Source organism: Agelaius phoeniceus, chromosome 3 (genome assembly GCF_051311805.1).
Source record: "Agelaius phoeniceus isolate bAgePho1 chromosome 3, bAgePho1.hap1, whole genome shotgun sequence".
Taxonomy (NCBI): domain Eukaryota; kingdom Metazoa; phylum Chordata; class Aves; order Passeriformes; family Icteridae; genus Agelaius; species Agelaius phoeniceus.
In genome coordinates, this window is record NC_135267.1 from 109,240,474 (window position 1) to 109,253,265 (window position 12,792).

The window sequence follows — 12,792 nt, forward strand, 5'->3', positions numbered from 1 at the left end:
GGCCGCCGTCTCATCCGCGCTCCCGCCCACCCGCCTCCGGTGCCATCTTGCCGCGGCCGCGGGCAGCCGAGCGGGCTCGGCCATGCCGCACTTCCAGGCCTGGGAGGAGTTCACCCGCGCCGCCGAGAAGCTCTACCTCGCCGACCCCATGAAGGTGGGATAGCCCGGCCGGGAGAGGAGGGTGCGCGGCCCGGCCGCCGGAGCGGCGATGTGGAGGCGGCTCCAGCTGCGCGCAGCTCGGTGGGGGTGGCGGGCGGTGTCGGGCTGGGGGGGGGTTCGCTGGTGGCTGCGCGGGGGAGGCAAGAATCGCTGAGTCTCAATCATTTAGCTTGGAAAAGACTTCTGAGATCGTCGAGTCCAACCTATGGCCGAATCAGCCATGTTAGGTGGACCATAGATAACCCCAAGTGCCACGTCTGCTTATTTTTTGAACGCTTCCGGGGATGGTGCCTCCACCGCCTCTCTGGGCAGCCCTTTCCAATGTTTAATCACCCTTTCTATGAAGATATTTCTTCTAATGTCCGCCCTAAACCCCTCCTGGCACACCTTAAGGCAGTGTAGAGGTTGCACCCTCCTGTCAGGGAGTTCAGGGAGCGATAAGGTCATTCCTGAGCCTCCTTTTCTCCAGGCTGAGCAGCCCCAGCCCCACTGCCCCGCTCTGGGCTCCCTCCAGCACCTCCACGTCCTTCCCGCAGTGACAGCCCAGAGCTGGACACAGCACTGGCAGCGTGGCCTCAGCAGTGTCGAGTACAGGGAAGAAGCACCTGTGAGGAGGGGATTACTCGCTGGTGTTGCAGCTGAGCATCCTTTTTTTGTGGAACGGGGGGAAACTCTCATTTACAACCCCGAGAGCATCCCTAGGGAACGGTGTTTCAGGTGTTATTGGCAGCTGGGATGAACCTCAAGGGCTGAATTTCAAAGACATTGAGCTCATACCTGTGTGTTGGAAACCGAGGTTAAGAGTTCTGCTGAAATATCAATAATTAGTTTATGAGTTTATAGCATTTAAGACCTGTATTATTTGAATTTGTCCTTTCATAAGGTCAATACGTTGCATTGTTGCTTGCAGTGACGTTTCAGACTGGAAGGTGTTTGCATCCTAAAGAATAATTCCTCAAGGACTTAACTTCTTGGTTTATGACTGTTTCTTCTTTCTGGTCACTTTTTGGGAGCGTGTTTTATGCAAATATTAAAATTAACCTCAGTCTTGAGAAAAAGCATTGTAGTTCACCTACAAAGCAGCACAAAAATGTGATGTGAAACTCCCACCTGAGAAATCTTGAGTAAAAAAGGCCTAGTGTTCTTCACCAAAAATAGGGGAACTAGAGAAACCTTCAGAAGATTAAATTAAATCTAATTATTTAAAGCAGATTAGCTCTGCCTTTTAATTAGCACAGAGACACCATATGTGATTGCTGCTGATAATAAAATTGCCCAGTTTGGCCTTCCTAGGCTCTGTGACATTCCATTGAATGAAAGAATGGATTGACACTGCAGCCAGGAGCTGCTCTTCCCCTTTCCTTAAAGGAAATCTCTTCCCATCCATGGCAGTGAATTTGTCTGGCTACAGAGGGGTTTACATAGGCCCTGTTGTTGTAGCACAAGTACCCTCCTGTTGATTTGGCAGAGAATTAGCCCCAGGAATTTCGTAATTGGGCTTGCTGGGAAGCTGAAGGAAGAGCTGTGGGCGTTGGGTGTGTGTTCTGCAGCCAGGTACTGAGTGGTCTTGCCTTGGCAGGAGCAGGTCATTGATACACTCAGTGTGTTCCTGCTGCCCGTGGCAGCCTCTCCTGTGCTTTTGGGGCTGCTCAGCAGGGAGCTGTGCTCTCACACTGCTCAGGAGGTGGCAGTTTGTCAAACAGAAAGGGTCAACCTGTGATGAGATCCGCTCTGGAACAGGAATTCCGCAATGTGTTTGTAGCAAAGGAGGTTGTTGAGCATTAGCACAAATCACTGTACAATAAAAACTGTTTGCAGTGTGAGTTCAGAATGCTCTCAGAGGCAACCTTGCTTTGTTTCTGATGTTAGCCGAGGCTGCAAACTGCTCAGGAGGAACCATTTAATGCTCAGCCACTGAGGATGTGAATTTTTACCAGTGTGGCTTTGAGAACTTTGGTGCTTTGGGGGTCCAGAGGGGCTGGGTGGGTTAGAGCTCAGGGCAGGTGACTGCAGGAGTAGCTGTGATAATTACCATAGCAGAAAAAGTGGTGATGTTGAGCCTGCCCCACTCAGCTGATCCCTTTCAAGTCTTCACGTGGAGCTGCTCTTTTCTGAAGTGTTTCAAGCCTACAAACAGGCCTCCAGTTGTTTTTTCTGGGGTGTGACGCACAGCCAGAGGTGTCTCCTCTCAACATGACTCTCATGGTTTGTCCTGCCTGTCTCCAAGGTCTCTGCAGCTGTTGTTGCTGAATTTGCAGGGTTTTTGAACATGCCCAGTGTTAACCTTGCAGATGCTGCTGGAAAACCAGCCTGGACTGTAAGGCAGGGAAATGTGGGTCAACTTCCACACCACCTTGGCTGTGGGATTACATGCAGCTTCCACAGCACCAGAGCTGAGGGCTGCCACAGAGGTGCTGAAAACATGGAACAGAACATAATTATCCTTAAGGGTAGTCTGAGTGTGGGCAGATTGCCTTCAATACATGCTGAGAATTGTTATCTGTCAGTGCTAATTCCTAAAATGTTTTTCGTTTCAGGTCCGTGTTGTCCTCAAATACCGACACTGTGATGGGAACCTCTGTATCAAAGTTACAGATGATGTGGCTGTAAGTACAGAGCACATTCCCCTTTCAGAGCTTCTTGTGCCACTCACAGACTCGTGTTTTGCTGTCAGTCACCTTGGGAGCTCTTGGACACTGCCTTGAGAGTCTCTGACAGTTTGCTAAAAACTTGTACTCAGCCTTCCCTCGTTGCTGTGTCTGCATTGACACTGACCAGTTCAGGAGCATTTTCAAACTGGTGTTCACTGCTGTGAGTGGGGTCTTTTTTACCTGCTCAGAGTGGTGAAATCTTCCAGCCATAGCTGAAGTTCCTTCTTTGTGATTATGAGACTGAGTGACAGCAGTGTTACAGCTAAGGAGTTGTTTTTCTGCAGTGCAGGCTATTCTGGTATTCTGCAGTCCAGACACAGTATTCTGCCCTTCTCTTGCCTTCAGACTTGGAAAAGAGTCAAATTTCTTCTTTCCAGGAAAAGTAGTCTGGCATAGGAATTTCAAGTGCCTGGAATGGATGTGAAACTCCAGTAAAGGCACTTCTTGATAGGGGCTTAACATGGTTGAGCTGTTGGGTGTGGGGCACTGATAATGGGGAATTTAAGGGTAATTTTGTGGAAATCTCCTGTAGGGAAGGTTGGAGTGAGGTGATTCACAAACTCTTCTGGGGTATAGGCTACCTTACCTGCTTTCAGTCAGAAAAGGATGTTACACCAGGTGGGAGAAATGGGGACTGGTTTCAGGATTTTGGTTGGGTTGTTTTAGTGTTTGGGGTTTTTGTTTGTTTGGGTGGTTTTTTTTATTTTAATCAGATTCTGTGTTCCCTATTTAGGGCTGTCTTAGAAAAACAGGTTTTGCTTTGGGTAGAGGATCCCCTTCAATGGGAAATACTGAATTTTGTGTCCCTGGCAGTGTAACATTAAGGACTGTGAAAGGCAAAATAAGCTTGCTTTCAGAATATAAAGAATTGGCAAGTAACTTCAGGTTTAAAATCTGTTTCTATGTTTAGACAACACAAAAAAGGGCAGCTTTAAAACCCAAGTTTTAACAGCTTTTTCGAGCTAGAAGAAACTAGGATAAATTCTGAGTTTCCCTGTTTTCAATATGGGAGGCATGAGCATTAGGGAGAAGCTTAAAAGCAAACAGATAATGTTTGTGCTCTGAAACAGGGTGGATGTGTTGGTGCTGCCTCCTGGTAACTGCTGAACATTTCAATGCTCTCCTTGTTTAGTGTGTTCCAAGCAGAAATGAATACATAGCAGCTACAAACAAGATAAAAAGCAGTAGAAGTGAGATCTGATATCAGGAACTTTGTCTTGCAGTGTTTGCTGTACAGAACAGACCAGGCACAAGACGTGAAGAAGATTGAGAAATTCCACAGTCAGCTCATGCGACTCATGGTGGCCAAGGAGTCCCGCAGTGCTGCCATGGAAACAGACTGAAGGGCTGCCAAGAAAATCACTGCTCTGCTCATATTTCACTGGAAACAAATCTTTGGGATTGCAACAACAACAACAAAAAAAACAAAACTGGGGCAGGAGATGCTTTTATGTACTGAAGTGGACTGATGACAAGTCTGAAGCATTTTCACCCCTCAGACTCCACTTTGGAAATCTAGGAAAATAAGTGCTTTCAATTGAAAGCTTATATTTATTTTTGGGTATTAAGCAACTATTCTTACACATTAGGTATGCTAAGAAGACAAGTAAATATTTTAAATCTACAGTATGTTAATGCAAATTTGATAGGCCACAGGCATACTTCTGGAAAGTTACTGTAAAATTTCATATAGATTTCATTGTGTTCATACCTTATGCTGGTGTATTCTGAAAATGAGAGGATTTATTAATCTAATACTGTAGCATGGTGGCTGGGTTTAATAAATATTTACATACATTATATAAATCTGTTGGGTTTAGAATAACAGATGTTTTCTGAACTGAAATGTTGAAATTGCCAATTTGTATTACCACTGTCGCTGGCAGCACTCAGTCATAAGATGTGCAACATTATCCATAATGCAGTTTGCAGAACTCTTATATTGGCTAAGTGATTAAACTTCTGTATCTTAAAAATTAAAACAGAACCTCACTTGAATATTCCTAGAGATCTATGAGAAACTGGGAGGGTTTTTTTCTGCTTGTGCAAATACTGTTACTAAAAAACAGTCAGTGGCTTTTTTACATACTTGAACTATTTTCTACTAGCAGGGGTTTGTTTTCCCATCCTTGCTTCAGGCAGAGTTGAAGTATATCAGCAAGACAAATTCTAGAAGCTCTTGCCTATTATGCTAATAGAAAATATCCAACTGAACAGTACCCAGATTCCTTACTCCAGCAGCTTTTTAACTGCAATTTCAAATGTTACATGTGGCAGGTGGATGTCAGCCAAATGGATAAATGGATGCAAACACCTTAATAAATACTTAAATACCACTGTCAGAAATAGACCAATGCTTACACATCCTGTAGCTTAGATGTGTTTCTCTCAGTAACCTCTGGTAGGCTGATGGAAGCTTTAATTGTCTCTTGTAAAAAAGCTTTTTGTTTGAAAACCCAGTAGCTAAAATTGATACTTGCTTTAACTAGGTCTTGCATACTGGAAAACAGAGGAACATTTTCATGTAATTAGGCTATTGGTATAACTAGGTGCTTTCAGAACTGATTTTTTTTGGGGTTAAACCAAGCCACAAAAGTAAAGCAGGACCATACTTGTAGTGGCATTTTTTATATAACTAAACAATCTATTTAGGTAGCTACCTGCTGTCACTTACATAAAAATAATGGAGCTACTGGGAAGCAGTGGACTTTCCACATTTGCCAAAAGCTTGGAAAAAACCCACCAGGCTTGAATGTTGCATTAGAGTACCCTTTCAGCTGAACATAGAATGTTGCACATTGTTGGAAAATACTGCAGCACTAAATTCCGGTGAGTGCTCAAAATTCTGGTCTGCAACAGTGACTGGTATGTGTGTAACATTTTTGTATTGGCTTTTGAAATATAAATAAAGCCAGAGAGAAGGCTGGACTCGGTTCATTGTTAAACTTTCATGAGTTACTGTAATACTGAAATTTTTCTTTGGTGCTCCAAATAACTTTCCTAATATTTGCAATAAAGTAGTAGAGAGACTGGGTGTCCCAAGTGGCTGAAAGGCTTCAGCTTTATACCCCAGCAGGTTTTAGAGGAGGAGCAATTACAGCACTGTATATTAGAGCAGCAATTTTCAGGCAAAACAGGCAAGGGGATACATTTCTACTTTTCTAAATTCAGAAATTATTTCCCTAAAATCTTGGGGAAATACTGTTGCCACTTTTGTAAGAGTGATGTGTCATTAAGCTTGTTCTCCATATACTTAGAAAAAAAATTAGAGTGGTTCTGTGCAGCCAGAATGCAAAAGAAAATATTACATAGCTACTGCTTAAGAAAATTTAATTGTATGGAAACTTGGTCAGAAAAATAGAGGTGCTTCATACCTTAGTCCTGGAATTTTCAGCCATTTCCATACTGTGTCCATGGGGCAGTAGAGAAGCTCTGAATCCCAAGCTCTGTCTCTTTCATGCCTATGCTCTTGCTGAGAGTATGTGTGCTTATGTACACTGATCACATCCCTAATAAACATCCCCTGAGCTGGTCCATCATGTTGCCAGCTACTTGAGTGTCTGGTTTGTGATTAAAAAATCAGTGTATTGTGGCTGCTGCAGCAAAGGTGTGCTCACAGTCCCTGAATCTCTGCACTGGGCAGCCCAGCTTGCCAGGGACTGCTGCTCTCCAGCCAGGAGCTGGTGCCAATTTCAGGCAGGAGACATGGGCAGCCTGTGCAGTGACAAACAGGTGACCTTTGCAGAAGTGGAATGATTGGAAAAAATTGGATGCTTTTCCCTGCTACAGCAAATTTTGTTGCTGCCTGTTAGTTATCTTCAGTAATTGTTCTGTTTGGTGAGAGCAGTTTAATAAAAAGATAGGGGCCTTGTTATTGTTCTAAGAACTTGGGTTACTTTATCCATGGAATTTATTTTCTTTCTCTGTGGTTCTCATCTGCTGGGTTCCCTGAGTGTCTTGATTTCAATTCTTTGTGCAAAGTGCTTCATATCTGAGCTCTCTCTTATATTCAACTACTTACATGCAACCACTTCTGTTTCCAATTTTAGGGGTATGAATCCTGAGCTGCTCCATATGTAATCCATTGTGGAAGGGTATTCTGGAGTGCAGGAAGATTTTTAAATTATCTGGAGAAGTGAGAAGTGTGGTCACAAGTCTTTGTTTTAGAGAGCCTTTTGAAAGAGGCCTTCCTATTAAAGTCCTGGCCTAACTTCTAGGAGTGACAGGTTTATTCTGTCACTCCTTTGGATGCTTTGGTGCTGGAGTCTGTCAAAATGGGAAATGGAGCCAAAGCCAAGCAGGTGCTTTTAAAAATGTTTTAACTTGTCAAAAGAATTATGTTTCATCTCAGTAAGTTTCTTCACACAGTATAAAAATGAGTAACACTCAGCATTTTGCTGGAACAAATGGGAGGAAACTGTTTTCTGTCAGTAGGCCTGGGATGATCACTTGTTACTGTAGGCTGATCTTAAAGGATTAAGTCATTTTAGATGTTCTTATGTGGTATTTGCTGGGTCTCCAGGATGAAGGAGGAGTTGAGAATCTGACTCCATGTTCTTAGAAGGCTATTTTATGATTTTATGATATTATATTAAAGAATGCTATATTAAAATTATACTAACAAAGAGAGAAAGGATACTTACCAGAAGTAAGTACTTACCAGATACTTACCTGACTGCTTCCAGAGTCCCGAGACAGCTGGACCTTGCTTGGTTATTAAGTTAAAACAATTCACATGTTGGATAAACAATCTCCAAACTACATTCCAAAGCAGCAAAACAGGGAGAAGTAAATGGGATATTTTTTTTTTCCTTTTTCTCTGAGGCTTCTCAGCTTCCCAGGAGAAGAAATCCTGGCAAAGGGATTTTTCAGAAAATATAACAGTAACATTCTTGGGTGCCCATCCTGCTCTAGGGAGGATGATTCCCCTCACTTTGATCACCTGGAAGAAAGATGGAACCACAGTTACCTTACCTACCTGTGCTTTCTCACTGCTGGCCTGGAGGAGCACAAACCTCTCACAGGAATTACTCTGTAACCACCTCTCCAATGAAGTTTGGATCTGAAGTGGAAGCACAGAGAGAATAAGTGGGGTTTTTTTTTTTCTGTAAATTTATTACCTAAGCTGCAGATTGTGCCCAAGTCCAGACCCTTGAAGATTCTGTGAGCATTAGTGGGTGTCCTTAAGGAGTAGAGCTTAGTTGAAAACTGGTATTCTTGTACAGTGCTGTGTGCTGAGGGACCTTCCAATTGACTGAAGCAAAGCTGTTTTGATCAAATAAATCCAAGGGGTCCTTTTGTTAGATAACTGTCTTAAAGGAGCTTCACTTATTTTTATTTTTTTTTAGGAGAAACTAGTCTATGAAGAACTACATCTAATTCCTTGCTTGTGTTAATAGTGATTTGCTTTTCAAGACATGAAGGTGTCTCTTCTGAAATACCAATACTACTTTAAGGGTAGATGCTGTGTGACTCAACACAACTTTTGTTTATAAAGATATTATCTGTTAAAAAGAGCTTTGGGAGTTCAAGGAGTGGTATTTAAATACAAGCAACGGTTGAATTGTCTTTGTTGCTGGGGATGACATAAAAACATGCCTTTCATCTCTTTGCTTTCACATAAGCAGATCTTTAGTCTAAGTGGACTCTTCAGGCTGGCTTTCAGATAAACCTCCCCACCCTGATGCTGGGCTGAAGTGTTTGAGTCACTACAGACTGGAGACAGATGAGGGCTTTTTAGTCTGTAGAAATGTTATTTTTGAGATGAGAATGATGCTTAAATGTATTTTAGCAGCAGATTAGTTACTCAGCAGAATGCAAAGCTGCAAAGCGGCTGGTTTGTTAACCCCTGCTTGTTATGCAAGAATGTGTGTGTGCCCAGTACCAGCTCCAGCAGAATAAATGCTCCTGGGAGAAAGTGGGCTTAAACTGGACCATGTAACACTGAGGTCTGTGGGAACTGAGCAAATAAAAGCATGGTCATGGCATGATAGCAGAGCTAACTGCCTTCCTGCAAGCCCAGGCCCATGCTGTTGAACATGATCTTTGTTCCTGGTGAAGGTGAGTCCTTATGTTCTTACACTGTGCCAAGGTGGTTGTAGGGGTGTGTTCCTGAGTCCTGTGATGGGAAAGCAATTACTCTCTGCCTTCTAAAAGCATCTTAAGCCCTGAGTGCCATCTCTGAGTGCTCTGGTGTGGAATTCCTGGTTTTCCAGCAGGAGCCAGTGTGCTGGACCCATTATGACTCCTCAAACAGACAGTTCCTGGCTGTTGTGAATATTTGGATTACAAAACCAAGAGTATAGAGTTCCTCTTAAACTGTAATGCCGGTATTTATGAAAGTGTTTTCCATTTAAATTAAGACCAGCTCTGAAGATATTTTGCTTTGTTTAGCAAGTTTTGGTTTTGTGCTCACATTCTTTTGCTGCCTTTTTTGGTGGCAGTTCTTGGTAACTTTTTTAGAACTTAAAACATCAGTCATACCGTGAGGTCTGGGATAGATTGATTTTTTTTATTATTATTTCCTTTGGAGCTGTGTGAGCATGTTGGGTTCTTTTTCTGTCTAGAAGAAGACACGTTCTTCTGTTCATGAAAGTACTGGTCTGCATGTCCTGCCTTTACTGAGAACCTTCCTGAGCTAGGGGCTGAGCTTACAGCAAGATTCCAAAGACTGGCTCCTTGGAGAGGGGCTTGAGCTTTCTGGACACCTCCTGAATGGCTGTGCTGGCTGGTAGTGAGCAAAGGAGAGTTCAGGCAGCTGAAATATGCATTTTAACTGGGTTGCTCATGCATGTAAATACAGCCACCTCCACTGCAGCCCTGCTAGCTTTGTGTGCCCGGGAGATGAAAGGCTGGCCTCGGGGCTCTGACAAATGAGCTCTGGCAAAGCGAGACTCCAAATGCTACTCTGCAAAGGCATCTGCTCGGGAAGGAGTCAGCAAGGCAGGGGATGAACCAATGCCTCAGACACGTCCTGTGAAATTCGGTGTCTTGCTTTAAGTTGCCTTAAAAGATAGATTTTTGAACTTGGGGGCAGGAGGCAAACTGACCTTTCATTGATAGACAGTGAGAGACATAATTCTCTCTCCCAGAAAAGTCTGCATTGTGAGCTCTTTGGGATCAGTTATTGCATTAAAAGGGAAAATAATCTAGGTGTCAGTTCTTTTTTCCTGGAGAAGCACAGAGAGAAGAAAGAGAAAACGATTCTCATCTCTACTTGCTGCTCCTGTTGTTTTTGCACATGTGGAATGTGTTAGGAAGGTTGTTTACCTGAAGTGATTTGTCAATTGGATTCTGCTGAGGATTGTTTTGTTTCCTTAACCAATTGGAAAAAGCTGTGTCCTGGCTGTCTGGAGACGGTCACGAGTTTTCTTTAGTAGTATTCTTTAGTATTCTTTATAGTATATCAGCTCTTTAATATAGTATAGTATAAATAGTATAAATAAAAGTTTAATAAAGCAATTATCCAAAATTCTGAATCAACGGAGTCAGATGCCAATCATCCCTACATTACTATAGGTGAGTTTTTGAAAAACCCATTTTCTGTGGCAGTGCTCCCATGTAGCTGAGGTCAGGAACCAAAGGAATAAACAAATTTCATCAGGGATTGTTGGTTTGTGCCCAGAGGCAAACCTTCTGTGCTTGCTCACACAGCAGAGCTGGGTGACCCGTGAGTAAAACCCTGTGAAAAAGCAGCCCTGGTTTGAGCTGCTCTGCAAAGAGCTCCTGACCCACCACAGATGTTGGTGGTGCCATGAATGTGCAGACTGGGATTCCACAGAGCCTTGGTCCATAGAGCAGCTGGCTGCTGGTCCCCCTTGCCTCTAGCGCCGGTTCCAGTGGGTCTGAGCCTCAGCTGAGCTGTTCCCATTCATCAGAGCATCAGAGGACCCCTTGATGTTCTGGAGAGCTGCTGGTGTGGTGTTCCAGCTGGTTAGTGTGCTGAGATGGTCACTAAAGGTCAGCTGAGGGCTCTTGGTTTCTCTATTGAAGGCACTTGAGAAGGTAGTTTCATGTTTGGACTCAAGAGTTTATTATTTCTTATCAGAAATAGAGGACAGAAAAAAATGCAAATTTTCATTAGTTAAAATAGCCAAACAGAGCATTGTGCTGGCTTTGGCTGGGGTAATTTTCTGTACAGTGGCTGGTGTGGGGCTGTAGTTTGGATCTGTGCTGAGAGCAGTGCTGATAACAGAGAGATGTTTTTGCTGTTGTTTGGCAGTGCTCGCACACGTCAGGGCCTTTCCTGCTCCTCACCCACCCCGCAGGGAGAGGCTGGGGGGCACAGGGAGCTGGGAGGGGTCAGAGCCAGCCCAGCTGACCCCACTGGCCCAAGGGACATCCCACACCAGGGGCATCCTGGCCAGCAGGCAAAGCTGGGGAAGGAGGAGGCACGGGGGATGCTGGAGTCACTGATTTCCCCAGTAACTGCTCTGTGGGATGGAGCCTCTCCCTCCAGGAGATGCCTGAACACCTGCCTGCCCATGGGAAGCAGGGAATTCATTCCTTGGTTTGCTTTTCTTGCATGTGCATTGTTTGCTTTACTTCTTAAAGTGTTTTTATTTCTATCCATGAGTTTTCTGACTTCTACTCCTGTGATTCTCACCCTGATCCTGCTGGTGGGGGAGTGAGTGAGTGACTGTGGTGCTTGGCTGCCAGCTGGGGTTAAACAGTGCCAAGTATCTGTGTGGTAGCTGTAATAAAGGGTTGTGACCCTGGCACACAAAACAGTTGCATTTTTAACTTTCATCCCGTGGAAGTTATGTTTACTATGAAATTCAGCACAGTCTTGTTTGTATGCAAGTGAAATCTATGTAGTCCTACAGAAGAAAGATGGACTACTACTAGTGTGTTTGGTGCCTCAAGAAAAATAATACAGAGCAGTTTGTGAGGATAGATGCCCCAAAAGGGGTAGAACTCAGCCAGCACATTTGGTATGGAAGAAGAAAACTACAAAAAAAGACAAAACTTACTGACAGAACAGTTTAGGGATATGTTGCTTTAAAGAAGACTAGGTTTTAATTTAGGTGCTATTGCTGCTCAAAACAAAAGAGAGTGAGAGCTACACCAAAGGCTCTGGGCAAAGGGCTGTTTGAGCAGAGTGTGATGGTTGGGCTGAAGAGGTTGAAAGATGTGAAAGGAATTGTAATCACAGATCTGTGATCACAGGTCTGTCTGTCCAGAGCCCAACAATCCAAACAGGAGCTGAGATGGTGTGGAGGTGATGGAAAAAGAGGATTGGATCTTAGGAGTGAAGCAATAGCTGAAAACTGAGACTGAATGGTAAAACCTCAGAGATGGTGAGGAGTTTAATGTTTGCTTGTTTTGTTTTTCCTGGTGGGATGAGCTGCTTCAGCTTGACCTTCTGAGGCTTGTTTAGCTCTCTCTGCCCAAGTTTGGAAGACAGGCCTTGGAGAACACAGGTTCAAAGAACAAGAACACACAAAAATCCAAGTTTGATGCATTTTCAGTGTTTTCCTTCTGTTGGGCACAGTCTGTCTTTCTCTTGACTTCTGCCACCTGAGCTCTTCAGTTCTCTGTCTCAAGGTTGTTTATTGTATCTTATGTATAAAATATTTTCTCCTGTCCTGCCAAGTTCTGTTCAGCAGACAGTCCAGGCTCTCTGCCTGCCCCTGGGGGGGAGTATTATGTCTTTATACTAAAAACTATGTGTACAATATTTACAATTACTTGCCCATACCTATCACCTATGTTAGACAGTGAGCTTCTCCTCTAAAAGTGCCACTATTACAGCAGAAGATGGAGGCCAAGAAGAAGAAGGAGAAAGGCTGGACATGCCCAGATTCCTCCATCTTGCCCCCTGAACCCCCATTCTGAAAAGCCTGAAAATCTATTTTTTCACCCCATAATAAATTCACTATCATTCTACTTAAACTGTCATGGCTTGCAGATCTTCACATAAGGTTGGTAACTTGTTCCGTGGGTCATAATCAAAACCACAGGCATCTTGGGTTCTGTGCCA

The 12,792-nt window shown here is 43.8% G+C and overlaps 1 protein-coding gene across 1 annotated transcript; it reads left to right on the top strand.

Moving 5' to 3' along the window:
• The first annotated feature begins 2 nt into the window (after positions 1-2).
• SRP9 (signal recognition particle 9) lies at positions 3-5,738 on the top strand. The gene is made up of 3 exons (XM_054629602.2): positions 3-154; positions 2,697-2,765; positions 4,034-5,738. Exons 1-3 carry the CDS (start codon positions 83-85, stop codon positions 4,151-4,153), a joined length of 261 nt encoding a protein of 86 aa, XP_054485577.1. The 5' UTR covers positions 3-82; the 3' UTR covers positions 4,154-5,738.
• Positions 5,739-12,792: the final 7,054 nt, after the last annotated feature.

What these genes read in the sequence shown, in the direction of transcription:
- SRP9 (XM_054629602.2), top strand. Translation starts at nt 83, where the DNA reads ATGCCGCACTTCCAGGCCTGGGAGGAGTTCACCCGCGCCGCCGAGAAG. An exon ending in ACCTCGCCGACCCCATGAAG is followed by an intron (nt 155 to 2,696) that starts GTGGGATAGCCC and finishes TTTTCGTTTCAG; the next exon opens with GTCCGTGTTGTCCTCAAATA. An exon ending in AAGTTACAGATGATGTGGCT is followed by an intron (nt 2,766 to 4,033) that starts GTAAGTACAGAG and finishes TTTGTCTTGCAG; the next exon opens with TGTTTGCTGTACAGAACAGA.